General features: G+C 45.0%; 1 protein-coding gene across 3 annotated transcripts in view; it reads left to right on the top strand.

Moving 5' to 3' along the window:
• LOC126545741 (ras-specific guanine nucleotide-releasing factor RalGPS1-like) overlaps positions 1-24,779 on the top strand; it is a 77,019-nt gene extending 52,240 nt beyond the window's left edge. For all 3 annotated transcript variants that reach the window (XM_055061952.2, XM_050193700.3, XM_050193702.3), the window contains 3 exons: positions 7,208-7,295; positions 14,194-14,286; positions 19,480-24,779. In XM_055061952.2, the coding sequence (XP_054917927.1) occupies positions 7,208-7,295; positions 14,194-14,286; positions 19,480-19,665 (367 nt within the window). In that variant the 3' untranslated portion in view covers positions 19,666-24,779. The remainder of the gene's footprint in view (positions 1-7,207; positions 7,296-14,193; positions 14,287-19,479) is intronic.
• Positions 24,780-26,252: the final 1,473 nt, after the last annotated feature.

The raw sequence follows: 26,252 nt of genomic DNA, 5'->3' as shown, positions 1-26,252 counted from the left end.
AAGAAAGAAAGGAATCTAAGTGCAAAACAAATCATGCACATGAAGGAGGCCAGATGTGTGCCCTCGTTGACTTCCACCTTTGTGTGTGTGTTTTTATTACAATAACAATTATATTGACTCCAGGCGAATTTCTGCTGGCGTTGTCGGCGCCATGATGTTCCGTATAAAGTCTTAAGTGCATTGTGGCCGTGCGCCATATGCTATTGGTGCAAGTGAAAGCTTGCGAGCGTGATCCGAGAAGGATTGTGGCTTGGGATGCGACGGTGTCTTCTTGTGTTTACAAGGGAGAAAGGCTGGGAGGGTGTGCACCAACAGGGAGATGTGCGCATGCTAGAAGTGGGAGGGGGTGGGCCGTTATGGCGAATTCCATTGGGAGAACAGAGGTAGAGGGCGGTGCAGTGCGAAGTTGGGTGGCAACGCAGTGAGAGCTGGAACACTTGGCCCGCCACTGGAATGCGGCGTACATCCGGAGAGCAGGTTGGAGGGGTACGTGTGAGGTGAAATGTACCATGTGACACAAGCAATCAACGTCCTAGCATTCTCTGTGGGAGAGCGGCAAAACATGTGTAATCGTGTTGTGGTCGTCGGGTGTTCACTGGTTCGTGGCCGCATATAACATACATTTGTGCAACGCCGACGCATCCGGTGACAGTAGCTTTCGCTGCTCTCGCCGTCGAGTGCCTCAAGCACTTCAGCAAGGTGAAGACACTTTGCTACCGCTGTCCTCCGCGCATCCGACGAGAAGCACGGTGGACTAGGAATGCCAGTATCTGTCGTTGAATTGTTCGCATCTGACGGCTTGAATCACGTGACTTTCTACGTACTCCGTTTTTCAGGCGAGAGCAGTGCGGACTGCTCCCAGCTGCTCTCGGCGCAGCGAAACTGCTCTGGTTCTACCACTGGATGACAACGCTCCCACTCCTGTTCGACCACTGAAACACGCCGTGCCTGGAAAGAGCACTTTCAGCGTGCTTTTCAGTGCTCTTGTTCTCCCACTGGAATTCGCCATTAGTGCGGATCTCCTCAACTACTCCAGCTGCAGCGGCTGAGCGCGGCCGTGCATGTCCTATCTTGGAGGCAACCTGCTAGTTCAGGTTGAAGAGAAATTTGAAGGGGAATTTGATCGCCACTGCTACTGCTCTTTATTCTGCCAGCATTCTGACCAAGTGTTCATGGTCATCAAGCGAGATGTGTTCGTGTTTGCCTGTGCGTACATGACGTGCTTGTTAATTTAGTTAGTAAGGGAATGTTTATTGCAGTTTATGCAGCTGATAAAACTACTAACCTTATTTCATATAGCTGTCATATAGCACTTCATATAGCATATTTGCTATCACAATTAATGCTTCGCCTGTCGGGCGAAGCTGTGACTTCTTTTTTCACACTCAGATCCCTTTCTTAACATGTTGGCCGAGTTTCTCTGGTATGAGCCCTTGTATGTGTTCCCATTTACTTGGCATTTGTGTCACTTCAAACCGATTACCGTATCTACTCGCGTAATAATCACACTTTTTTGTAAAAAAAAATTGCCGCAAATTCAGGGGTGCGATCGTTACGCGGGTTAAATTTCCCGCGAAAAGAAAGCATTTTCTTTCCATCTCGCATTTGCTGCGGGATGACAACAGGTCAACAAACAGGCGGCTGCCACTGTACCAGTGCAGGACACCAAAACAAAAATGGCAGCCGGCGGAGCAAGCTGAACGCGCCGAATGCAATTTCTTTCTTTTCGTGAGTACATTTCATACATTGAAACACTTTATTCCATATCAGTCAGGAATAATATCGTTAATATCAGCAAGTCTGTGGCAATAACGTAGCCATGTCCACTTGGAGGGGACAGAAACAGAGATGGGCGTGCTTAGCTGCCAGTGACATAGAAACACATGGCGGGTGTGCTGCGGAAACTGCGGCATGTCTTCACTACTATCCTAATATGGCACGTTTCCGCTAAGGGTGGACGAATATGTTAGCTGTGTTACAAGCATTGGCGTATGAATAGGGTACACTTCTAACATCAGTGTAAACGTGGCTACAATCGTTGCCGCTTGCGATTTGTTGCGTGCCCACTAGTGCGGACGAAAAGAGTCTAAAGGCGCCTTTTTTGTTGTTGACCGCAACCATTATAAAGCCTACAAATAATAAAGCCAAGTTTGGTTCTAGCTTTCTTTTCTTCATGGAAATGTGGAAAGTGATGAAAGGAATAAAATTGGGCATCTGCTTAAGAATGTTTGGTGCGTGCAGACTGCTTGATATGTCTTGAGTCGTTTGCGTAGCATTCGACAGCATTCGACAAATGGTAAGCGTGGTCATCATTAGCTAGACTTGGCACACAACATATTGCTGCGGCAAGTTCGGGGTGCGAACATTACACGGGAAAGAAAAAAGATAGAATTTTGACAACAAAATTAAGGGGTGCGATCATTACGAGAGTGCGATCATTATGCAAGTAAATACGGTATGTGGTGTGTTTGATCTAGGTCAATTTCTTCGTTGTTTTGTCTGCAACTTAATAAATGTATGTAATAAATGTAGAGAAGTATGGGAGAGGCCTTTGCCCTGCAGTGGGCGTAACCAGGCTGATGATGATGATGATGATGATGATAAATGGGCAAACGTTGCATTACCAACTATTCCATTCATTCTTCTAGTTTACGTGCATGAACGTGGTCTGAATGTCATCATCATCATCAGCCTGCTTTATGTCTACTGAAGGACGAAGGCCTCTCCCTGCGATCTCCAATTACCCCTGTCCTGTGCCAACAGACTCCAAATAGCGCCCGCGAATTTCCTAATTTCATCACTCCACCAAGTCTTCTGTCATCCTCGATTGCGTTTCCATTCTCTTGATACCCATTCTGTAACCTTAATGTTCCAACGGTTATCTAACCGGTGCATTACATGACCTGCCCAGCTCGATTTTTTTCTCTTGATGTCAATTAGAATTTCGTCTATACCCGTTTGCTCTGATCCAAACCGCTCTCTTTTTGTCTCTTAATGTTACGCCTAACAATCTTCGTTCTATCGCTCTTTGCACGGTCCTTAACTTGTTCTCAAGCTTCTTTGTGAGTCTCCATGTCTCTGCCCCATATGTCAGCACTGGTAAAATGCACTGATTGTACACCTTCCTTTTCAATGATAATGGTAAGCATCCAGTCAGGAGCTGGAAATGTCTGCTGTATGCGATCCAACACATTTTTATTCTTCTGTGAATTTCCTTCTCATGATCAGGAGTCCCTGTGATTAATTGACCTCGGTAAATTAGTACTCCTTCACAGACTTTAGAGGCCGACTGGCGATCCTGAACTCTTGTTCCTTTGCCCAGCTATTCATCATTATCTTTGTTTTCCGCATATTAATCTTCAACCCCACTCTTACACTCTCTCTCTTGAGGTCCTCAATCATTTGTTGTAACTCGTCTGCAGTGTTGCTGAATAGAACAATGTCGTCGGCATACCGAAGGTTGCCGAGATATTCACCGTCGATACATACTCCTAAGCCTTCCCAGTTTAATAGCTTGAATACTTCTTCCAAAGACGCATTGAATTGCAATGGAGAGATTGTGCCTCCCTGTCTGACCTCTTTATTTATAGGTATCTTCCTACTTGTGTAGAATTAAGGTAGCTGTGGAATCTCTGTGGATATTTTCCAAGGTATTTATGTAAGCGGTCTGTACTCCTTGATTGCATAATGCCCCTATGACTGCTGGTATCTCTACTGAATCAAATGCCTTTTCGTAATCTATGAAAGCCATATAGAGAGGCTTATTGTACTCTGTGGATTTCTCGATTACCTGATTAATGACATGGATGTGATCCATTGTAGAGTATCCCTTCCTGAAGCCAGCCTGTTCCCTTGGTTGACTAAGGTCCAGTGTTGCCCTTATTCTCTTGGAGATTATTTTGGTGAATATTTTATATAATACTCGGAGTAAGCTAATGGGCCTATAATTTTTCAATTCTTTAACGTCTCCCTTTTTATGGATTAGTATAATGTTTGCATTCTTCCAGTTTTCTGGGACCCTCGCAGTCGAAAAACACTTCATATAAAGAGCCGCCAGTTTTCCAAGCATTATGTCTTGTCCACCTTTGATTAAATGGACTGTTATTGCATCTTCTCCTGCCGCTCTTGCTTGTTTCATGTCTTGCAAGGCCCTTCTGATCTCATTGCTAGTTATAGGAGGAGTTTCTGTGTCCTGTTCATTACTGTTTCTAGTGGAGGTATCTTGACTCCTCTGGGTATTGTACAGGTCAGTATAGAATTCTTCCGCTGCTTTTACTATATCTTCAAGATTGCTGATGATATTACCCTGCTTATCTTTCAGTGCATACATCTTGGCTTGTGCTATGCCAAGTTTCTTTCTCATTGATTTCAGGCTGCGTTCATTTTTTACGGCTTCTTCAGTCTTTCTCACATTATAGTTTCGAGTATCACTTATTTTCGCCTTGTTGATCAGTTTTGGCAGTTCCGCAAATTCTATCTTATCTCTTGACTTGGACACTTTCATTTTTTGTCATTTCTTTATTAGATCTTTTGTTACTTGGGAGAGCTTGCATACTGGTTGTTGCCTCCCACTTCAATTGCTGCCTCTGAAGCCAACCTAGTTACGGTTTCATTCATTAGATCTATGTCATCATCTGAATGTACGGTCTGAATGTATGGAAAAGTTATTTTTGCTCTTTGTGTCTTTCTTCAATAATACGTGTACAGTCTTTCTCTCGGCCAAAAGAAAGAGCCGAGAAAATTTTCTATCCAAAGTTTAGTCTGAAAGGCAAAGCATTGACAGAGATAGCAAAGTATACTATCATACAAAGTAAGGCTCGTAGTTTTATAAGCAGCCACTATCTTGGGCTATGAATGCTACCATTTACTATCTGTAGTGTGCCGCCGTAGTGGCATAGTGACTTTGATGCTGCGCTGCTAAGCCCGAGAGCACGGCGGCAACACATCCTGGACATGGCAGCTGCATTTCCACGGGGGCGAAATGCAAAAACACCCTTGTACCGTGCATTGGGTGCACATTGAAGAACCCTAGGTAGTCAAAATTTTATCTGGAGTTCCCCACTATAGCTTCTGTGCTGATTAGCATGATATCATTGTTTTGGCACGTAAAACCTCAGTATTACAATTATCTTTAGCAACCAAATGCACAATACTACAGGTGAATAGCATGCATGAAAATGGTTGTACATATGCAGTAGATGTTTCATGACCTGGTTAGTTTGATGTCACTGAACACAAATCTGAGAAGTAGTTCATGGAACAGCTCAGATGGTGCTGCTTATGAGTAGAAAATGAAATTTTTCCATAAATAGCAGTAAACATTTGCTTACTAACTAAGCACGTGTGGTGTCACGTGCCTAAAGACGCACATGAACAGAGTACTTGATGACCCCGAGCACTCGTGGTCACAGCACTTGCGTGATATGAGTGGGAAATGCATGCTTGTCCCAAAGCAAACGTTCCATGCTGTCGCTCCCTTCACCATTTCAACTGTTCCACACCTCTGAAACTCAGCAAATCATGTGACCTTCAACTCTGGGCATGTGGGGAGACAAGCCCGCATCAAGCCTTCTCAGCTCACCCCAGCATGCCTACCCTGGAACCCACAGTAGATCATGTGACCTCTAACATGACCAGCGGGTTGCATGTGCAATTAGACAAGACCATGTACTCGCTTGGCCATGCGAACCGAGCCAGCCGCACATGCACAGTCACACCTGCGACAGCATGGTGGCGGTGCCAGTGGTGACAGCGCAAACGTTTCTTCAGTGTCCATATAATTGCTATTGCAATAAAGGCAAGAGGTAAAAAAAAGCTTGAAGGCACAGTTGCTTGCTTGTGTAACTGTTGTAGGGTAAAAATGTTGGCTGCCGTCAGTCAGTCGCTATGCCGTGTAAACCACCATTTGAACCTCAAACAGATTTTTTTAAAAATAATAAAAAAATTATGGTTGATCCCTCTTTCTAGAATCGGAAGAACACGAAAGTGATGGCTATGCTGTTGGGCTACTAAGCATGAGGTCGCGGGTTCGAATCTCGGCCTCGGCGGCCGCATTTCGATGGGGGCGAAATGCGAAAACACCCGTGTACTTCGATTTAGGTGCGCGTTAAAGAACCCCAGGTTGTCTAAATTTCTGTAGTCCCCCACTATGGCGTGCCTCATAATCAGAAAGTGGTTTTGGCACGTGAAACCCCATAATTAAATTTTTTTTTTTAGCACGAAAGTGAAATGCGTCTTCACAGAAGCTGTTCATTGCACATGCCAGAGCACTGCGCAAATACATCATGAACCACAGGCATTCACAAACTGTACAAGTGAAACCAAACGAGTTGTTAGTAAATCACTTAGTGAATTCACAGTCCGCTGCAGTGAAAGATGCACGATTTGCGAGTCGGCGACCGTGTTGCAGGTTTGCTTAGCGCATGGTGTCCTGCTGCCGAGAACCTTCGGCGTAGGTACGAGCATTTTGGTGTGGCTCCATAGTGTCTTGGGCAGCCAGTTGAGTTGCAAAGTGCTCAGCTTCAGGAATGTGAGTGGCAGAGTTCACTGCATGTACTGCGTACTGCTGTTGCGTGTTGCAGCTGCACTCTGTAGGCGATGAGGCGTCGTAGGCTAATTTGATGTGAAAGACAAACCATGTGTAAAAACTGCGTCGTCACCTCAGCAGAAGGCCTACACTGCCTACACCTGGCTGCACCACATTGTAGCCCCTGCTGCACTGAGCCTTCTGAAGCGCTCACTGTCAGTACTCGTTAGTGTCATGATACAGTACTTCGCTTCACCGCTCCTAGATGGTGGCGCCGTCCCTGTCAAGATAGAGCATATTTTACGCATCCGCACAGATGTCACTTCCGTTACAAGAAGTTGATGGTGGACCCCTGCATAAAACACTTTCTTGTTAAATAATGAAGAGAAAAGAGGCACCATGAACTGGCTTATGTGTTCATGTGGCCTGGCATCTCTGGTTTTCTTCACTTGGAGCTATATTAGGTTGGGTTGGGTATGTACTGTGATGGAAATGCGGTGTTGAGGGCACTGTTGCACTCATCAGAGTTGAAAGCAATAATTGTGCAAGACAAGCATTCTTGTACTGAGAATATGTGTTGAAATATCTGTTAACAATGCTGGATCAGACTGCCTCCTTACTATACTAGTACTATATTTTTATTTTTTGGCTTATGTGCTTCATCTTGTATTCCTTTTTCAGGTGGGAGGAAGAGCTGGCCACTCAGCCAGCTAGCTGCCAGGGTTGTGTGCGCAGAAAAACTCTTCTTAAAGATGGTCGTCGACCTGCTGTAAGTGTCCCCTCATTGTGCCTTCGTCTCATTTTCTTCGCGCTGGTAAAAGTTAGCTTCAAGAATCGGACTGGTTTTCCATATGCCAGTAAATGTTACCATCTACGAGGGTGGCGATATGGGCTTGTTGGACGGTCATCATTGAAAGGTATCTGTCTTCGTCTTCGTTTCTTCTTGTGTCTTTGCTTTGATGTGCTATACAAATACCTTTCAATGGTTACCATCTACTTTGTTTTCTCGTCTGTGTTTCATTCTGATGTGATGGTGCATGTTGCAAGTATATTGTGTGTGTTCAATGCTTGAAGCCTAACACATTTCAAAGTTTGTGTGGTTTGACAATGCTACAATGCAATAACAACCTGTGTTCGACAATGCTGCCACTTTTGCCCGACTAGCTCCTAGTAGTACTACCAAGGGCACTTCTCACTGCATGCTCATCACTGTGCTCCCCACCTACTTGGCGACACACACACAAACACAGAGGCCTCTTCGATTTTTGGAGTTCTGGCAGCCACTGGCAGCCAGCTAGTTCTAGTCCTGTGAGGAAGTCACGTAAGTAGGAATCCCAAGACAACCCGAAGCTGCCAGAAGTTTGCAAAATCGAACACTGGGACAGCTGGCCGCGGGATAAATGTAAACATGCTACCAGCTTGGCGGCGGCCGGCGCAAGCTCGGCATAGTTGGCCCATTTCTGCGTTTCCAGCTTGAAAATATATAGTTGCATTCAGGCATATGTTCACTTTCGCAAGATTTCGCGTTACTCGGCACAGGACGTGCACTGGGCCAACTTCACTTTGCGCAGCGCAACAAATGGCCTCTGACATGTCCGATGCCAAGACTCGAAATCGCACATACTCGAAAGTGATCGCTCGAGGATGCCTGCTCGCAGCGATCATGTCGCCTACCAGCAGCATTGATGAGTTGATGTTTTGTCATCATTTGACAAGACACGAAAAAGCAGGATATCAGATACGCATTATATGCATAAAATCTTGTGCCAACCTGCTTGGGCTTCGATTTCAGAAAACTTATTTTGGCTGATGGTGCTTTTCTTCTGCCCCTGTGCCGAAGGCTACGGCTGCGGCTGGCGCATGAAAATGCACGCCACCTGTGACCAGTGAAAGTTTTACTCGAAAAACAGTTTTAATTGATCACGAGAGCAATAAGCTAATCTATGTATGGCCATTACTCAAGTAGTGCATTCTTTTGACATCAACAGCCTAATTAGAACACATTGGTTTCAAGCTGCCACCCAAATATATGACAGAGAAACATAGCATACAATGGCTAGCTGCGATGCCTTTTGCTAACTACAGAAAAGGGAGATATCACCGCATATGTGCGAGATGTGGAAAGGGATTTCACTGGAGAAATTGAACTGAAAAGGCACTGCAATGTGTGGGAATAAGTGTCTACAAATTTTTCGGAACACGATGCAGATATAGCAAGCACGCATGAGAGCGCAATGCACTGTTCACGACCGGGAAGAAGCCTTCCCGGGACAAAGAATCTTCAAGTGGTTCACTGCTGCTCGCATCGCACTGCCTCTCAAGGCGGGACAGTATGTTAGTGCCTTAGAAGATAACACTAGAAGTAATAAAATCCGAAGCTGACCATAGCCAGTTGGCTGAGTGATGTAAAATTCCTCAAGCGCGTTTTAGTCTGTCAAGTCTCCACAAAGATGGCAGTGAGTGCTCATCGCCTCTTTTTGTTGTCTGCTAGCCAGAGAACTTCCAGAGAGCAGCCCGACCAAAATCGTCCGCGGGTAGCCATAACCGTCCAGCCCGAGTAAAACGAATGCGCGGCGAAAGTGTATCGGGCAGTGAGCGGAGCAGCTCGAGAAAAACGAAGGTGCTCTGGCTGGCTCTGGCAGCCTTTGAGTAGCCAGAAATGAAAAATTGAAAGGCCCACTGTCTATCGCACACACTCGCATGCATGTATGTACACACGTAGACGTGCCGACAGAGCAGTAACAAAGGAGACCTTAGGTCAAATTTTGTTGTTTGTGTGCCTATTCTTCCTTTTGTATTTATAACACCTGAATACAAGTATCTTTCTTTATTTGTTACAGTCTGTAACATCAGAACCAAAGTAAATAGCTTAGAGCAAAGGTTTCCAATCTGGGATTCACCTTGTGGAATTTTAGGGTTCCACAAACAGCCAAGACGAATTTGATTCCACCTCCTTTACCTTTAATTTCCACCTTCTCAATTCAGAGAAAAAATTTTCTATTGCAGTTTGGGTTCAACAGAGCCATCACACTTAGTATTGACACTAAGATGCCTTTTGCAAGAAAGACCTACGCAATCACATTAATGCAATCAACATCCAAATTTGGTAATGAATAGGATTTTTATGGCAGTTTGTCGAGTTCACTGCCGCATACCTGCCAACTCTTCAGAATTTTCCGTAAAATGTACGAATTTTGAGCAGTCTTACAATTTTATGAGTCGTGCTTGAAATTTTACGGAAAAAATTTTATTTGCGAAAGAAAAGAACTGTGATAATGTAGTACCCTGGTACCTTGCGCTGCCACGAGAGAGCAATACGTATGCATGATATCGTCAGCAGCTGCAAGGTTGTGACTTCTGTCATCTACTAGGGGGATCACGAATCCATATCCAAAGCTCGATAGCACCTCTAGCGCCTTCGCAAACCTGTTGCGATGCTGTTGCCTTTGTTCGCACAGGCATGCGGGTTTGGACTTCAGTCAGCTTCAGTCACTGCAGTGTTGGCTTCGCCTTTTGTGTGACTAGCTGCCGCGTCGGATGCAGTGCAACTCTGGCCTGTAGCGGCTTCGCAGTGCAATGGCGGGCTCGAAGCCCCTACAATACTTCCAAGTGTTTTTGAAATCGTACACGGCAGAATTTCCGTGCTTCGTGCCGTCGAAGAAAGGGGAGAAGTTCAGATTCTGTACCACCTGTGCCTGTGATGTGAACACCTTGCATGGCGGCAAGTCTGACATCAAGGTGCACATCGCTTCGAAAAAGCATCAGTTATATGTGCAAGCCGCGAACAGCCAGCCAAGCCTAGCAAGTTTTGTATGCAGCGACAACGACCTCGGTGTGATTCATGCAGAATGCCTCTTCACGGTGTTTTTAGTCGAACACAACATCCCGCTGAGTGCCAGCGATCATGCCAGACCGCTTTTCCGGAAGATGGTCCCCAAGTGCGAAGAAGCGAAACACTACACCTGTGGACGAACAAAAACGACATGAATTGTTTTGGAAATGGCCGCCAGCGCGGAGACTCTTTTGCTGGATGCCCTAAAACAGCAAGTATTTTCGATCACTGTAGATGGCAGTAACAGTAGGGATACGCAGCTTTACCCTATTGTTGCTACATATTTTGTTAAAAGAAACAAGTAGAGTCGAAAGCCGCCTTCTTTGCCTCGGGACAATCCAAAGGGAAGCGACGGGTCACAAGATTGCAAATCTGGTTCTGGACGAGATGAAGTCTCGGAATTTGCCTGTTGGAAACCTATTGGCTATGTGTTCGGACAATGCCGTGATCGGCAAGAAAAACAGTGTTTCTACTATATTGAGAGAGGCTCAACCCGCTTTGATATGGGTTGGTTGCCCGTGCAATCTCATCAACTTGGCCGCCCAAAAAGGAGCTTCATGTTTTCCTGTAAAGGTCGATGAGGCTTTGGTTGACATTTTTTTTTACCTAAAGAAAAGCTTGAAATGGAAAGATCGACTTAAAGAGTTCCAAAAAATGCATGACGCCGAGGTCAGAAAAATGTTGAAGCATTCGCCAACATATTGGCTGTCGTTAGGAAAGTGTTTGAAGAGGCTGCTCGACCAGTGGAAACCACTACTCAGCTTTTTTTATCTGAAACAAAGCAGTGCAACAAGCAGATCTTGTTTTTGGAGTCATACCAAATTCCGAAGACTTCCTCACAAACCCCCAAGAACCCTGCACTGACCCCAAAGTCTGCTACACATCTTCACAAGACTGCTGCAGGCCTTGGGAAAAAAAGCACTGATGCCGATGAACTCTCGCTAAAGAGGGAAAGAGCTCATTCTGGACCTCAAGCAAAAAAACTGAAACTTCATACCAAGGATTCTGGGGTATGAAGGAGCTAAACAGGGGGGCATGCCGCCTTTTTCTCCAAAATGTTCTACCGCTTTTTGAGAAGGCAAACTGCTTTCTTCAGGCACAGGCTCCTGAGATTCATGTACTGAGGGGCCTCTTGAACCGCCTTTCTGAGGGTCTCCTGACTAGATTTGTGCGCCCAGGTGTTGTCAAGGCACGTCATTCATTGCTGGAACTTGACTATGGAGCTGCAGAGAACCAGAAAGGTGATGAAGACAGTCATTGGCAGCACAACCTGCTCTGTGGTTGAGACACTGAGCTGCATTGAGAGAGAGCAGTTCTTCTCTGCTGTTCATCTGTACTTAATGGCAGCATGCGATTACATTCGCCACAAATTCCCGCTAGAAGACGTCAATCACAATATGGCTGAAGTTGGTCAAGTACAAGCTCTGGAAACTGCTTCATTCAACAGTGTACGTCATTTTATTATGGCATTCCCTGCTATCCTACCCCAGCCAGTGGCGAATCAAAAGAAGCAATCGACGCACTTGAAGTCGAGTTTGCCAACTTGCAAGCATATCAGGTTCCAGCCGACATATTGAATGAGCCAAGGTGCGACGTGCAGTGGTCGCAATTAGGAAGCGTTCGAAGTGTCGATGGATTGATCATGTTCCACAGAATTTCAGTGGTTATGTTGGGTATTCTCTCCATTCCCCACAGCAATGCTGAATGTGAGAGAATATTCAGCACTGTGAATAAAACTCAAACGGAGTTTTGCTCATCTGTGTGTGAGAAAACACTAAAAAAATCTGCTGATGGTCAAGGGGCACCAGAGTGGTACTTGCTTTGAGCAAACCTACACGGAGAAGTTTCTGAAGCAGGCAAAGTCGGCAACAGCAAAATCATTGCAAAAATAAATTGTGCCCCAGTGCAGCTTTCACTCTTTGCTTTCCAAGACACTGATTTCTCTTGCGGTTGTGAAACATGAGTAAGCTTTTCCTAAAAGGTAAATCCTTTAAAAGAAAAAAAGTGCTGCCACGCCCCCCCCCACCCGCCCCTGCTGCGATAGTTTTATGAATTTCCAAATCTTCAGGTTGGCTGCCGAACACAGAAACATTACTTTAATAAAATTGAGTTAATGGAATTTCAATTTGCAAACGCAACTTTAGATCCAGGTTTTTTACTGGGTGTACGAGGTACTTGAGAACACAATGTTAGTTTCAGGCAGAGGAGAACACGTCCAGCAAAAATGGACATATTTTCACCAAACTTTGGGAAATACTTTTCTTATGGTTTATTTCCACAATTACTCAATGAATCCGCCATCCGCAGCAATATTTGGTTCAATTTGGCTTTGGAAACGGCTGCATGCACGTATCAGGTGGTCCTTAGAAATGTTGGTCATTGAGTCAGCAATGGTGGCCTTCAACGAGTCTTTTGTATTTGGTGGCTGTTTGTTGGCCTCTCTCTCAACGACGCTCCAGACGTAGTAGTCGAGCGGATTTAAATCTGGCGAACTAGGAGGCCACAAGTTTGGAGTGACGTGGTCATGAAAGTTGTCAGCCAGCCACTCCTGGGTAATGCAGGCGGTGTGGGTGGGAGCTGTCTCTTGCTGAAAGACATAAGGTCTTCCTTTCGAAACAGTCTCTATCCAGGGCTTTAGAACGGTGGCAAGCAGCTCCACGTACGCGGCGGCATTAACGTGGAGTCCCTCTGCAAAAAAAGGGTGGAGGCATGACGTCACCCTCGTTGCTGACGACGGCCATCACCATAGAATAGTGTTTGCCTGAGCTTGTTGGTTGCACATAGGACAATTTGTTTCCAGCAGAACGTTCTGACAAGGACAGGAAAAGACGACGACACAGCGTGTGTCGTCATCTCTTCCTGTCCTGTGTGATGAGGTGTAGGCACCTCATCAGCGTTTGTGCAAACCCACCTGTCATTACAGCGGTTAACTTTTTGGTCTTGGTCAGGGTTCTTTTCATCTGAAAAAAAACCAGAGCATTCCAGGCTCCTCGGGCTTCTTCAGCTTGCTTAGCAAGCGCTTGGACCAGAGCAGATGATTCTCCCGAGTTTTATCGGATATGAATTGCCCCCTCCTCATGACGTAGGAATGGTACCTCAAGTCCTCGTGCTCAGTGAGCCTGACAGTCGACTCTGCGACTTGGAGCTGCTTTTCAGTGGCCCACATTGACTTCCCTGGGTCATCACTCAGGATGACTTGCAACTGCCAGAGAAAATCAGGGGTTCTGACGACGTCTGACCGCTGACTGCGCTTCTTCCTTTTCGCCACAGATGCCATGTCACCACCAGAACACATCAGTTCTGTCCGCACCTTGTAAACGAAAGACTTTGCTACGTTCAGAAAGGTGGCAGTTTCCAAGTCGTGGTGGTGTGTGGCCAGGGCGACGAGGACTGCATGGTGTTTCATTTCCTGCATCAACCTGTATGCTCCCGTTTTTGAACAAATAGCAGTATAAATGATAAGGGGTTAACCAACAAGAAGCCGTACGCCTAGATAGATTGACGAGCCTGCTGGTGTCTGTGGCGATAAGGAATAGTGTTCTCAAATACCTCGCGCACCTGGTATATGTAGTAGCAAACTTGAGATTAAGGGCACTGTGTTACACATTGAATTCCTATTTACAGCAATTTATCAACTGTTTTTGTGCTCATTATGACTGATTTATTCCAACATTTATCGGGAGGCTGTGCATAGCACATTGGTGAAATGGAGTGGGGCTCGTTTTTTGGCGCTCTGGTGAAGGCTGGTGTCAATACCCAGAGGCAGGAAGTTTGGGAACACCTGGTTTAGGGGAAGCTCCTAGTGCTCTGTTGAATGCTGTGTCATTCTCTGCAGATGTCTTCATGGCTGCGCTACTGGGTGGAGCTGCGGGGAAACTCCTTAGTCTTCTACTCTCCCAAGTCACTGCTGGCCAAAGAGCGCTCCGATGTGAGTGATATCACTGCACAATCTTTACAGAGCAAATCTCATTCACCATGTACAGGAACTAGCCAGCTGCAGTTGCACTGGCAGATAAAGGTAGAAGTACGTTTACTGTATTTTCCAGTGCATAAGCCGCGCTTTTTCCTTCTGAATTTCTCTTCGGTGCTTTTTATAACCTATATGCATTTCTTTTTTCGGAAGAAGCTGCCGTCAAAATCAGATTGAATGCTATGGTCATGCGAAGCACATTGGGTTGACCTCCTCTGGCAGTTGCTATGAATTGCATATGCACTATGGAGGTTCCGGGTTCCTCTTGTGATAGAGTTGCTGAGCGCCGTGCGAGAAGGACGGGCCAGCAACGCAAGCGGCTGCCAGTCGACCGACTCCAAAGTCGTCGCAGCTGCAGATGGCTTTCAAGATACGGCGCACACCGCTGCGCAAACTACGCAGTTTCTACCAGAGTACAAGCCACTCCCCCTCCTTCCCACGCTACCTTCCTACTTTCCTCCCTTGTGCGCGATTCGTCGCACGCTTACACTCACACCTACAGTATACGGTGTGCAGGGACAATGTTATCGCCCTTGGACTTTATACGGAACATTGCAGCAACCACAGTGGCCTAAATGCGCCTGGAGTGTCCATATCATTGCTATCGCAATTCTACAGGAATGGTACCGATACGCTCGCGCGTGACCCACGTTCACGAAGTGAAGTGTTACTGTATTTTTAAAAAATAAATTACCGAATGAGCAGGTGCGTCTTATAAACTGGTGCAACTTATATGCATTTTTTTTTCCAGAAGAACTGCCGATTTTAGGGGGGTGCAACCTATAGACTGGAAGATGCAGTAGTAGATACAGACCATGATGTGGGCTCAATCTAGGAAGTGATTATGTCATAAGTACTGCATTTGTATCGGTAACTAAATTTGTGCTTATATTTGTCTCATGCATTTCTGACGCAATACTAATTTCGTACCTTAAATACTGTAGAACAAGTTCCCTGCCATGTCCATCTGCTTGTTCACCATTTCAGTCAAACTTAGTGCCCATTTATTCTGTACAACGCCTTCAGCATTAGGTCTCAATATTCTTGTACGAAAATACTTGTAAGCTGAGTCTAGGCTGCCCGAACTGGAATTCTTTAGACTGTTGGGTTCAATGGATTACTTATCTTTTCAAGAGGGGTGGGGTCTGTTTAAGTTTTCTTCAATTGCAAAGCTACTTACTACCCACCCTGCCCTCCATACCCTCCATATTAACACGTGTGCCATTTTCATTTTGCGTATGTATAGTTAACATTGTGTAACTAATTTGATTTACCTAGTATGTTTATTGAAGGGCATTCCATTGGTGCTGTTTTCTTCATGCATATCCAAGGTGCAAGAATGTGTGAGTTCCATTGTAGTTATTACACCCAGTTCAATTCCTCAAGGCCTGAACTTTTGAAACCCCGTGGTATGCAAGCTATATTTCTGCAGCAGTATTTGGCTTTGTTGACACAACCTTTTTTTGCTCTGCCTCATCTTAGTCACAGTTCATATTTCCGGCAGGGAAATGGTTTTCATGCCACTTTCTCCTCAAAAGTGAGCTGGTGGTAGTGAAGGTCAATGCTCTATATTTTTGTCGCCATGCCTGCGGTAGAGCCTCACCCTATCAAGAATTGACCAGTCATAAAGCTTCTCAAAGCACAGCTAAATGCCTCCAAGCATGTATGGATGCATCAGATCCCCTGCAGTCACCACTTGTCATTAGGTCATGATGAGAGCATGTCCAAATTTTCCTGAATGATTATTTTGAAACAGAAGTAATCTACAAGTAAAAATACAAGAATAATTATTATTTATGTTGTTTAATGAGACACTAGACAAAAATAAACTGCATTAACTGTCGACCTTGCTAAAAAAGACCACATGACTAGTGTCATTCTTGCTGCTGTGCTCTAGGTGCATGCACTGATAGACCTGCAGAGAGTTGATACCCACATGCACTGATACTTCTCAAAACAGTTTGCACGAGCACGGTTGCCCAGCTGTCAGATAGGCCACAGTGATGGCACGTCAACTTAGCTGTTTTAAGTCATGGCAGCCATGCTATAATATTTGCAGTCAAATGCATGGCCATGAAAAAGTAATTGCAGTGCCCCTTCAAATTTGTTATAACAGGGTTTAACTATACTCTGCGAGTGCAAGAATTCGCACTCGCAGGCCTTGTAGCCAAAGCTACAAGGCCTGCGAGTGCGAATTCTTGCACAGCGAAATGTGCCATAGTTTGGAACCTGTTGCTTGACTAAATTTTCTTGACAAATGGTCTCGTCGGCAGGTGTTTACTGGGAAGCTTCTCTGCAACTTGCAGCTGCGATTTCTTTGCGCACTGTTGCTTCGCTTTTAAATAAAATATTTATTGATTCTCTATGATACTGAAAATAGAGTTCTCCACTTGTTGAAATGAAAACCTCGAAAGAAAAAAATGAATTCGATGCTGCCATATAGACAATAATTTGCATTTAAAAGGTGCAAACAGTTAATTGCTTTGACATTGGCTACATTCAAAGTTAGAGCATGCACAGCCACAGCATTGCGGATGGCCCCCTCCTGGGTAGTGCTTCATCCTTCATGAGAATGCCATCCGCTATGGTGCTTCGATATTGCACTCCTCCAGAGGTACAGGGTGGTGACATGTCTGGTTGCGCCGCAATGTTGTGTCGGAACATGCAAAGGTGCACTATGACGGACAGTAGGAATGTAGGCTCTGCACCCATTGACATTGTAAAAATTCATAGTTTGCACAGTTTGTACACTTACATGCATTGTAACATTTACCTTTCACCTTAGAAATGGAGGTAGAATGCTTACAGTAAAGCGCTGCTAGAATACATTTCGAGCCCAGTTTATAACTAGTCGTTTTTGCCCTGCTTTCACATATGTTCACAAATTTGTTGAGAAAACAAAGTTGACACATATGGACATATGGTGTATACTTCAGGTGTTAGAGGTTGCTATTAAAAAAAAAAAAAAAAAAAAAAGACTGGCGCAATTTTTAATCCCTAAAATTATAGCTGCTTAATGTCGCCAATCAGACATGTAAAAAGCCATAGCATAAAACGAGGTGAATAAATATGGCAGCGTTACCAATAATTTAAGCTACTGTACTTATCGAGATACAAATTGTGTGTGTGAAAAGTAAAAAATAATAAAAAGCATGTGGTCGAAAACACATTGCTACCATTTAGGTAGCAGTGTAAATGGAATACAGCCATATTCCATCCTCCTCGCTACATCTGGCTGGCACAATTAGGGTAAGTAAATGCTGAGCTGCAACATGACAAAACTCCCAAAGAACATTTTCCTAACATTTGGGTGCTCACTGCATTCGATTGTTGAAAATGGCACATCGGGTTTGAGAAGGCTTCTCATTGCCTAGTGCATCAGAAAATTTACCGAAAACCGTTTCACATAAAGACACGAATTTAAGCGTCATGGCTTACATGAACGAAGTTCTTGCTGACTTTTTCCTACATTCTCGGTTGCCGGGAAATACAAGACTAGGTGTAATTTTTCCGCTGATCTCGTGCACGAAGGTGCGCAGTAAATGGGCATGATGGAGTGGTTTTAGCTATAAAACTGTCACACATTATTGATCTCGTATCACGAGCCTGAAAAGTCAACCTAATGAACACATCCTCAGCCCTATGGAAATCGCAACCATCAGGCAAGACGACAGCACTGCATTGACTAATACATGCACACGTATAGCTGCTTCAACAGCTCAGACGCAATATGGCGGAGGTGCGGTGTGGTGCAGGCCTGGTCAGAGGGTGTCATCACCGTGAATGGCGGGAGGCGGCGTTGACATCTAGGCACCCTAGTGTCTGCAGACTCGCCTGTGCGGTATCATTCCAAGCTGCTCTTTTGCACTAGAGGAATAAAGCAGCTGGCATTGAATGCGCTTGGAACAGTGTCGCAGGAGTGCGGAAAGGTGCAAGCACGAATCTGTAATTAAGAGAACAGCTGCACTTACAAATTGGCAAGCGCAGCGCATACTATACGGGATCGAGGGATGGTGCCACTATCCTGTGCCATGGTACACGCTGGTCGAGTGTTTATTCTGAATACTACTTCACAACTCTCCTTCTCCTTTGTATCTTGAAGTATTAGACTCTGGTATCTCGAATATGCATGCCTTATCGGTATCAGAGCGAATTTTCTACCGCTGCTATCACGACAGCCGATCCCATTGTACAGTTCCAGTGTTAGATGCTGCTGTCACCTGCGTGCTATTGGCAAAGAAAGTCTCAAAAACCAGTAGGCGACATGGCCTGGCGGTGAAATCTTGGTACTCAGGATGTAGTATACAATATTACTGTACGTGAGCCGGCTGTTATTAAGTACAGCATACTTATTGCTTAAAGTTGCAGTTTGTATGCTTATTATGAAGTAAACAAAGTTTATGCAAACGAGCAGCACACACGTCCCACAATGCACGGCGGCGCACTTGCCGTTGTACGCGCGCGAGTTTGCGAGTAGGTACCTAGAGTTGTGTGGTCTCCCTGCGAGGTACAAAATACCATTGACTGGTTCATAAATGGGTGCCAGCTCTACATAATTAGCAAACGTATGGCTACGACAACATGCTGAACTGCGTATCATGTGTAAAAGCATTGTTTCACTCTCAAAAACTTAACTTGTCTTGGCTAACGAACACTCTTGGCTAGTTAATGATGAAAGCAGTTGGACAGGAAACAACAAAAACATGTAGCTATTATTGTAGAAATAATTTAACACTTTGGAAAACATTAATTGCAGGAACATCAGCTTGATAAACAAAATACTTTCCCACAGCTATGGCTGCACTTGTCTGTCTCCCACCAATGCCGGCATATAATTGCTATCATGCTTCCAGTGAATGACTAGATACTCGCTGCAGATAGAAAAATTGAAATACTAAAAAATTTTCCACAGCGGTTTATGCATTACCACTTCATGATTAGACACTCTGACCAGTAAGCTTTCCATTACACTAAAAAAAATGGGTACCATGAAAATTGGTTGTCAGTCCCTTTCAGATGTGCTTGCCTTTCTAATTGGTCGAGGATGACTGTAGCTTCCACAATGCTGAGAGGTGCTGAAACAGAGTATAGCCTAATTGTACTAAAGCCATACAAAACTGTGCAGAAGTTGAATGAAGGACTCTTTTTCAGTTCAAGCGTCAACCCTGTAAGCAGAGCTGCATTGCGGGCTGGGTGGTGCTCGCCTGCCCAGAGTCGGACTCCTTCCAGTTGTTGGACCCTGCTCGAGGAAGTCGTTACAAGTTCCGGCCAGCTGTGGGCAGCTCAGCCCATGATTGGTGTGCCTGTCTAAGTGCTTCTGCTGGCACAACACTCTAGACAGCTCCTGAGGTGTGCAATGAATGCTGGTGGATGCATTAAGCCAGTGCTATCAGCCGCCACTGTATTATACTGAAAAGTATCATAAATTATTTTGATACTATTTACTGACTTGATTTCACTTGTGCTGTGGACCAAACATCTGGATCATTCTTTGCTAAGCATTCCTAGTTTTGTATTTTACCACTACATTGTGGGTTGATCTTTTAGATTCGGAAGGTATCATGAAAACATTTAACAAAATGTTCCCAGAAAAGACTAATTCATTTGTATTATTTTATTTAATAGTAACATTCAGTTGTCCACATGAAAGCATATAATGTGAGTGTTGTGTAACTTGAGAAGAGTAATTACTGTTCTTAAACCAACCCATGTACAGTATTAGTATGTGGAAATCAAGTACAGTCAAGCTTGGGTAAACAAGATGCCAGCCACAAGAAATAGTCTTATGTTATTGATTGGATTCATAAAATTGATGTAGATGAGTTTATATTGCAGTAAAGCTAGGATGGACTGCGCGAGGACATAACAGAAATGTTCACATTCGCAAATTGTTTATTCAAAACTGAGGCATGCATATACAGGGATGTGCATATTTCGCTTAAGATGTTTAAAGAAAGAGCACTGTTCTTGTTCAAATTTTGCAGAAAAATTGCATTTTGGTGTCTACGTCGTTCAGTGTAACACTTCGCACAGTCAATTCCCAAGTTGCCTTCATTTGTGGGCATGCAAACAACTGCCGCGACAGCGCTAGCGTAAACTTGTGTCGCAAACAAGTCCTGTGACAGTGCTAGCTTAAACTTGTGTCGCCGCCTGCCAGCAGCTGCAGAAAGTAGCAGTTCAGGGAGGGTTGCTGGGTGTTCCAGAGTAGCGGACAACATGTATGGAGATGGTTGCAAGCACAAGTTAAAAGATTTAATTATAAGAAAGATAATGCAAGAATGTGCAGTGAACTCCATCTGCACACCACTCTCAACCTCAACTGCCAAGGAAATTGGTTGTGCGTCTCCCTCTCCCCGCAATAGACTAAGGCACGAAAGAAAGACTACATAGTGAGATGGAGTGTGGTGAGAAGGCTCTCTGCCACTGCCCGGAGAAATAGGTAATAAATGTCAGTCTGTCGTTTGGGATTTGCAGCTCTCAGTCGTATTACTCTTTGCCTGCACTAGCAGTGCTGCACAGCAGCTCCATCTGCTCTGGGACTAGTTAAAAGAATTATGCAGATCCAATGCACATCTTGGAATCTATGTGAAGTGAAGCTTTTGTGAAGCAATTAAATGCTATAAATTTGCCCATTTCATTTGTTTCTTTGGCATAAAAGAAACTGTCATACACATGCTCTCGTGCACCCATGCTATGCAATGTGACACATGCCGCGGTCATCTCACAGAGCTAATTGGTGTTGGCATGATAGAAGCATACGTACAATTGTGGCCTAATGGTTAGAGCATCGGGCTGCTGTGCTGGGGGACCAAGGTTCCAGAACGTCTCATCATCCGGCATGTAATTCAAGGATATTTTTTTTAAGTGTGAGCTATTCAGCAAGACAGCAGCAGCACCCAGCAGCCACGGTCTGGAAAGTCTGGGAGGGTTTGGAAAAAAAGAGCTTCACTTTATAACTGAACAGAAAAAGTCAATGACACTTTGGTTGGACAGTAAATAAGTAGATTATTGTGCGGAACAGATGGCCACAAAAGGAATACACTCGTAGACAGGACAAGTGCTGTCCTGTCCGTGTGTATTGCTTTTGTGGTCATCTGTTTTGCACAAGCATTTATTTATTTACTGCCATGCACCAACTAGCCCAGTAATTTGTCCTTACTTCACTTGGAATTGTGAAGAGGTGGTACAATGGCAGGGTGCATGTAGCATAGGCTTATGTTGAGGTGCTCGGTGCTCTGCGATAGGTTTGCAGCTTTGTCAAGGTAGTGCAGGATGAGCAGGCAAAGTCCTTGCTGCCACCAGCATTGAGTCATGCCTGAATGCCCGAAGAGCACACATGGAAAGGCATGAAGACCAAAGAGCAGCCTCGTGAATGGTCACCAGTAGAAGCTTTAGAGCTCGGGCTTGCAGCCTGAGCCTCTCTTCTGCAGCTGGTCTACTCCCTTACACCTCATCCAATGCAATTTTCGCTCCCTTTTCAAAATGCTGTGAAATATGTAATGATTCGACATTATTCTTTTGCAATTTTTGCAATGTGTGTGCTCATGCCAGAGCCTGTCAGTTGTTATCATTGTTGACAACAGACTGACTTTTCCAACTTGCCACATATGAAGATCACACATCTTAGAGGCTTCATGGTGTCTTTGTGTCTTTCTTCAAGGAAGCTTCAAAGTGGGCCAAAATTAACTCAGTCTTTTATGTTAACCATGCATCCTGATGTTGCTGAGGTCAAGCTTCCAACCCCACCTACGATGACATTCTCCGCAAGGGCATGCGAGAAGAGGACACGCTTCGCCTCGTCCAGGCTCTAGTGATCAGCAGAGTAACATATAGCACGCCGTATCACTACCACTCGCTAAACAAACGCGACCAAGAACAAGTCGATGCCATCATTAGAGGCGTGTACAAAACGACCCTGGGTCTCCCTGTCACCACCTCAAACAAGAAGTTAGCGGCCCTCGGGATCCACAACACCTTCGCTGAGCTGTCGTACGCGGTTATGGCTTCGCGAAAAGCCAGACTGTATACAGAACAAGGCGGCGGGCAGAGCCATCCTCCACCGGACCGGAATGGCAACGGAGCCCCGTGCCCTTGATGGGCAACGATCACTCCCGCATGAGGTCAGAGGCAAGATCAAGGCGAACCTGATACCGAAGCACATGAGCCATGAACTCGTGAAGGACGATGCAAGGCTCGCGTCGACAGACAGCGCCGACAATTCAATGGTGACCCGTACGTAATGTACGTGGACGTGGCGGCGTACCCTGTAGGGGGCCTCTTTGCGGTAGCCGCCGTGAACGGGAGAGACAACTCCTTGACCCTCGCGGCCTCCGTCAGGGCAGAGACCCCAGCTGCGGCTGAGACCATATCCGCAGCGCTGGTAATAAAGCAACAAGACAGGGACTTCCCTGTTGTAGGCAGGGAAGTTCATGTCGTTACCGACTCGCAACAGGCCTGCCGTAACTTTACCAACGGACGAACACCGTTGCTGGCGGCTCAGATTCTAGGCCCGAGGCTGCAAGAATACCATCAAATCACATGGACGCCAGGCCACGCGGGTCTGGAGGGAACGAAAGGGCGAACGCCCTAGCTCGAGCGCTAATCAACCGAGTGGGGCAAGACCAATCGTCTCATCAATCCCCACCATTTACCTTCGTGCCCCTGCCATCCAATTACTGCGACCGACTCGACATCCAGCGACTCAACCGCAGGATTGATCCTCCCCCTGACAGAAAGCTCAGCACTGAAGAGGCAGTAGCTCTGACTTATTCAGACCAACGCATTTCCAAACCTACACAGATACAGTAAAATGTTCCCACATACATATCACGGCATCTGACCCTGGTGCGGTGACACATGCGCTACCCTCTTTCACATCTCGTGGGGGTGCGGGGGGCAAACCTCAACACTTAAAGACGCCTAGCACGTCATTTGAGCGGTGGGAGGTACAGCTGACTGGCGATACCCTGGCGGGACAAGAAGCTCTCGTCCAGCAAGTACGTCGAGAAGCCATGGCCAGTGGAGTCCTGGAATGAGGACACCACCCACTCCACCTCAAGAGCAACGATCTCGATGGTCCAAATAAATGTTTTCTCTCTCTCTCTCTCTCTCTCTCTAACTCTGCTAGGTGTGGCTAGGTAATAAAGCCCCATCCCATAGAGGCCATCATTGCATTCAAGAAAGGTTTGTCAGCTGGCCTAATACAAATCAATGTTTAGTCAGCCATACTTATCTTGGGTGTCATCTGCATCATAGTCAAGATTTTGGCATGGGTTGGAGGAGTTAACACCCCCCCCCCCCCCCCACTTTAGACAAGTACAGGCCTCCATAGCTGATGGAATAAAATGGGATGAAGTTTCTTCAAGGGATGGTGTGCTGTTTACAATAGAAAACTCATGTGGTGAATACCTTTTCATCATATTTTAATGTTGTCCTCTGGTGACAAGTTGTTTCAAACATTTTAGCAGTAATAATACATGGTGGAGGCTACCACATTAGACTGGTGGTACTCCCAAACAAAGGAGCTTGACTTTCCTCAAGCAGGACAATGAAGGAAAGCCACAGTGAGGATCCATTTTGTGTGTAACCAAACACCTGCTTCAGATAATTCCAGCTGGGTGTGGCACTTTGTGCACGTTTCTCTTGCGTGCCAATTGTTATGTAGTGGAAAGCTTCCAGACCTGCCATGGCAGGCACATCGAGTCTGCTACATGTATTAGGAACCACTTTTGAAATTAGCTGAACAATATTGTACCCATAAGCTCCGTCCTCTAGGCCTTGAAGGTATGTAAAAGAGGTAAATGAATAAAGTAGGGGTGTGCACATATTCAAATACGAATAGTCTTTATTTGAATCGTATTTCAATATTTAGAATTGTCAAATATTCATTCTGTTTCAATACTATAAGGGATAAAAGTAGGTGTTGCAGTGTACAAGGAGGAGGAGCAATGAAAGTGGAGACTTCCTAATGATACTATGTACTGTAGGAAAGCCACGAGTTTTGCACATACGTTTCAAAGTGAGTGCATGGAGAAGATTGTGTGTGTATGGTAGTTTCCAGTCGCTAAATAAGAATGCCTCGATTTAGGCAGAGCAATTATATTGCCAATTGGCCCTATTTAGATCACTTAAATGATGTGTGCTGCTGTAGTATTCTATATTTAGCTCCTTCAACAAATGTTCTACTACATGTATCCTGAGACTTGCTGTTCCTTTGTTTTAATATTGTCATTGTCACACTATATGATGATCACCTTTCAGTTGTTCCTCATTTTTATGCAAGTTTCACAGTTGGCCCGACATCCATTTGCTAATGGCATTACATGTACTCGATAATGTAAATAAGCCTTTTTGCCTAATGGTCTCCCACAACGTCTATATTTCACTTTGTTTAGAAGGTGTAAATATGTGTTTACTATTTGATTCAATATTAAAAAGTGATTTTTCTGGAATGTTTGTATTCAATTTTATTAGAAATCTGTACCTGAGATAGGTCAGCAGCAATATAATATTTACCGCTATTCTTAACACCACCCATGAAACTCTACTTTTGCTTCCTGTTAAATTGTTTTGATTTGTACAGAACTATATGCCATGAGCAAGAATCCATGGTTTTTGCAGGTCCCAATTTTAATGGTGTCCTTCCCAAGTGACATGTAGTTTTGGAACCAACACTCTGAACACCGTCAGCAGACCTGACACCAACTTGCCCAAGAAAAAGTTATCTTACACAAGACATTGCTAACGCTGTTCTCGACATGGGTGTCAATCTGGGGCTACATCACTGAAATCAGCCATTGGACAGTTGGTTCATGGGACATTATATCTGAAAGCTGTGCACAGGCTATAAAGAAAGCCACAGTGGATGACCTTTGTTTTTACCACTCTAGCACACCGAGGAGTTCTTCAGTGTCCGCATTTCAGTATATAGGCATTGTTGCATTCCACCTGTATTGGAATGCTGCCACTGTGCCCGAGAATCGAACCTGCCACAACCACTGACGTGAGTGGGCTTTTGGTAGCGAGATCTGGGCTGCTGGTCAAGTGCAGCAATTTTGCTGCCAATACAACGTTCTGGTTTCCTTCTCAGCACGTCATCATGCATGACTGATTTGCACTCATTTGAAGCTTTTTGAAATGCTGTTCATACTTGTGTGCATTCTTGCACTGCCTTGGTGCTCTTGCAAGACAGACCACTGGCCTTTTATATTGTTTAGGCCTAGAGTTAAAAGCTTTGAAGGCACGCTCTGGTAGGCTGCTTCACATGGCTCAAACACTACCACTAAGACTGCAAGTCAGGAACAGGAAAGTAGCATATGCAGCAGCGCAATTTTGGCGATGGTGTTGAAGTTGTGTGGCAAACCCTGCTTGTGGAGCTCTGTTAGGGTAGACGTGGACAAGTCCTATCTATGTTTGTCCTCCTGTCCTGGTCTTGTTCACATGACTAATTATGAGTTTTGCATACTATTTCATCATAAATAGCTGCTAGTCATTATGCTGTTGTGCAAAAGTATGGTACTTATAGTATTTACATCTAGACACCACCCTCTTGGGCGTTGACAGGAGGTACAGTACCTGAGAGCGATGACCATTTGCATGAGTCATGCCATTGGTTGCTCTACTCGCACCAAATTGTAAAATGCAGAAAATGGTCTGTGCTTTCAAGCATTTACTAATAAAAATACACTACGATCTGGCAGCTTTCCCACATTAACTTTCCTGCAAAAAAAAGTGGAAAGTAGTGCTTGTTAGCAACACATTAGGTATACAGCGACACACAGGAGCAGACAGAAGGTGCCATCGTCACTGCTGCCAGTTGCCAAGTATGAAGCTTCTCATTGTGCTTGAAGAACAAAGTACTCCTAGAAGATGCCAGACTTCTGTTTGGCGGTCTTGCACTTTCTTAAGGACATAGTGCAAGTGTT

The sequence above is a fragment of the Dermacentor andersoni genome, chromosome 1 (genome assembly GCF_023375885.2).
Source record: "Dermacentor andersoni chromosome 1, qqDerAnde1_hic_scaffold, whole genome shotgun sequence".
Lineage (NCBI taxonomy): Eukaryota > Metazoa > Arthropoda > Arachnida > Ixodida > Ixodidae > Dermacentor > Dermacentor andersoni.
The sequence above is the reverse complement of the archived record's forward strand: the minus strand, read 5'-3'. Positions and strand labels throughout refer to the sequence as shown.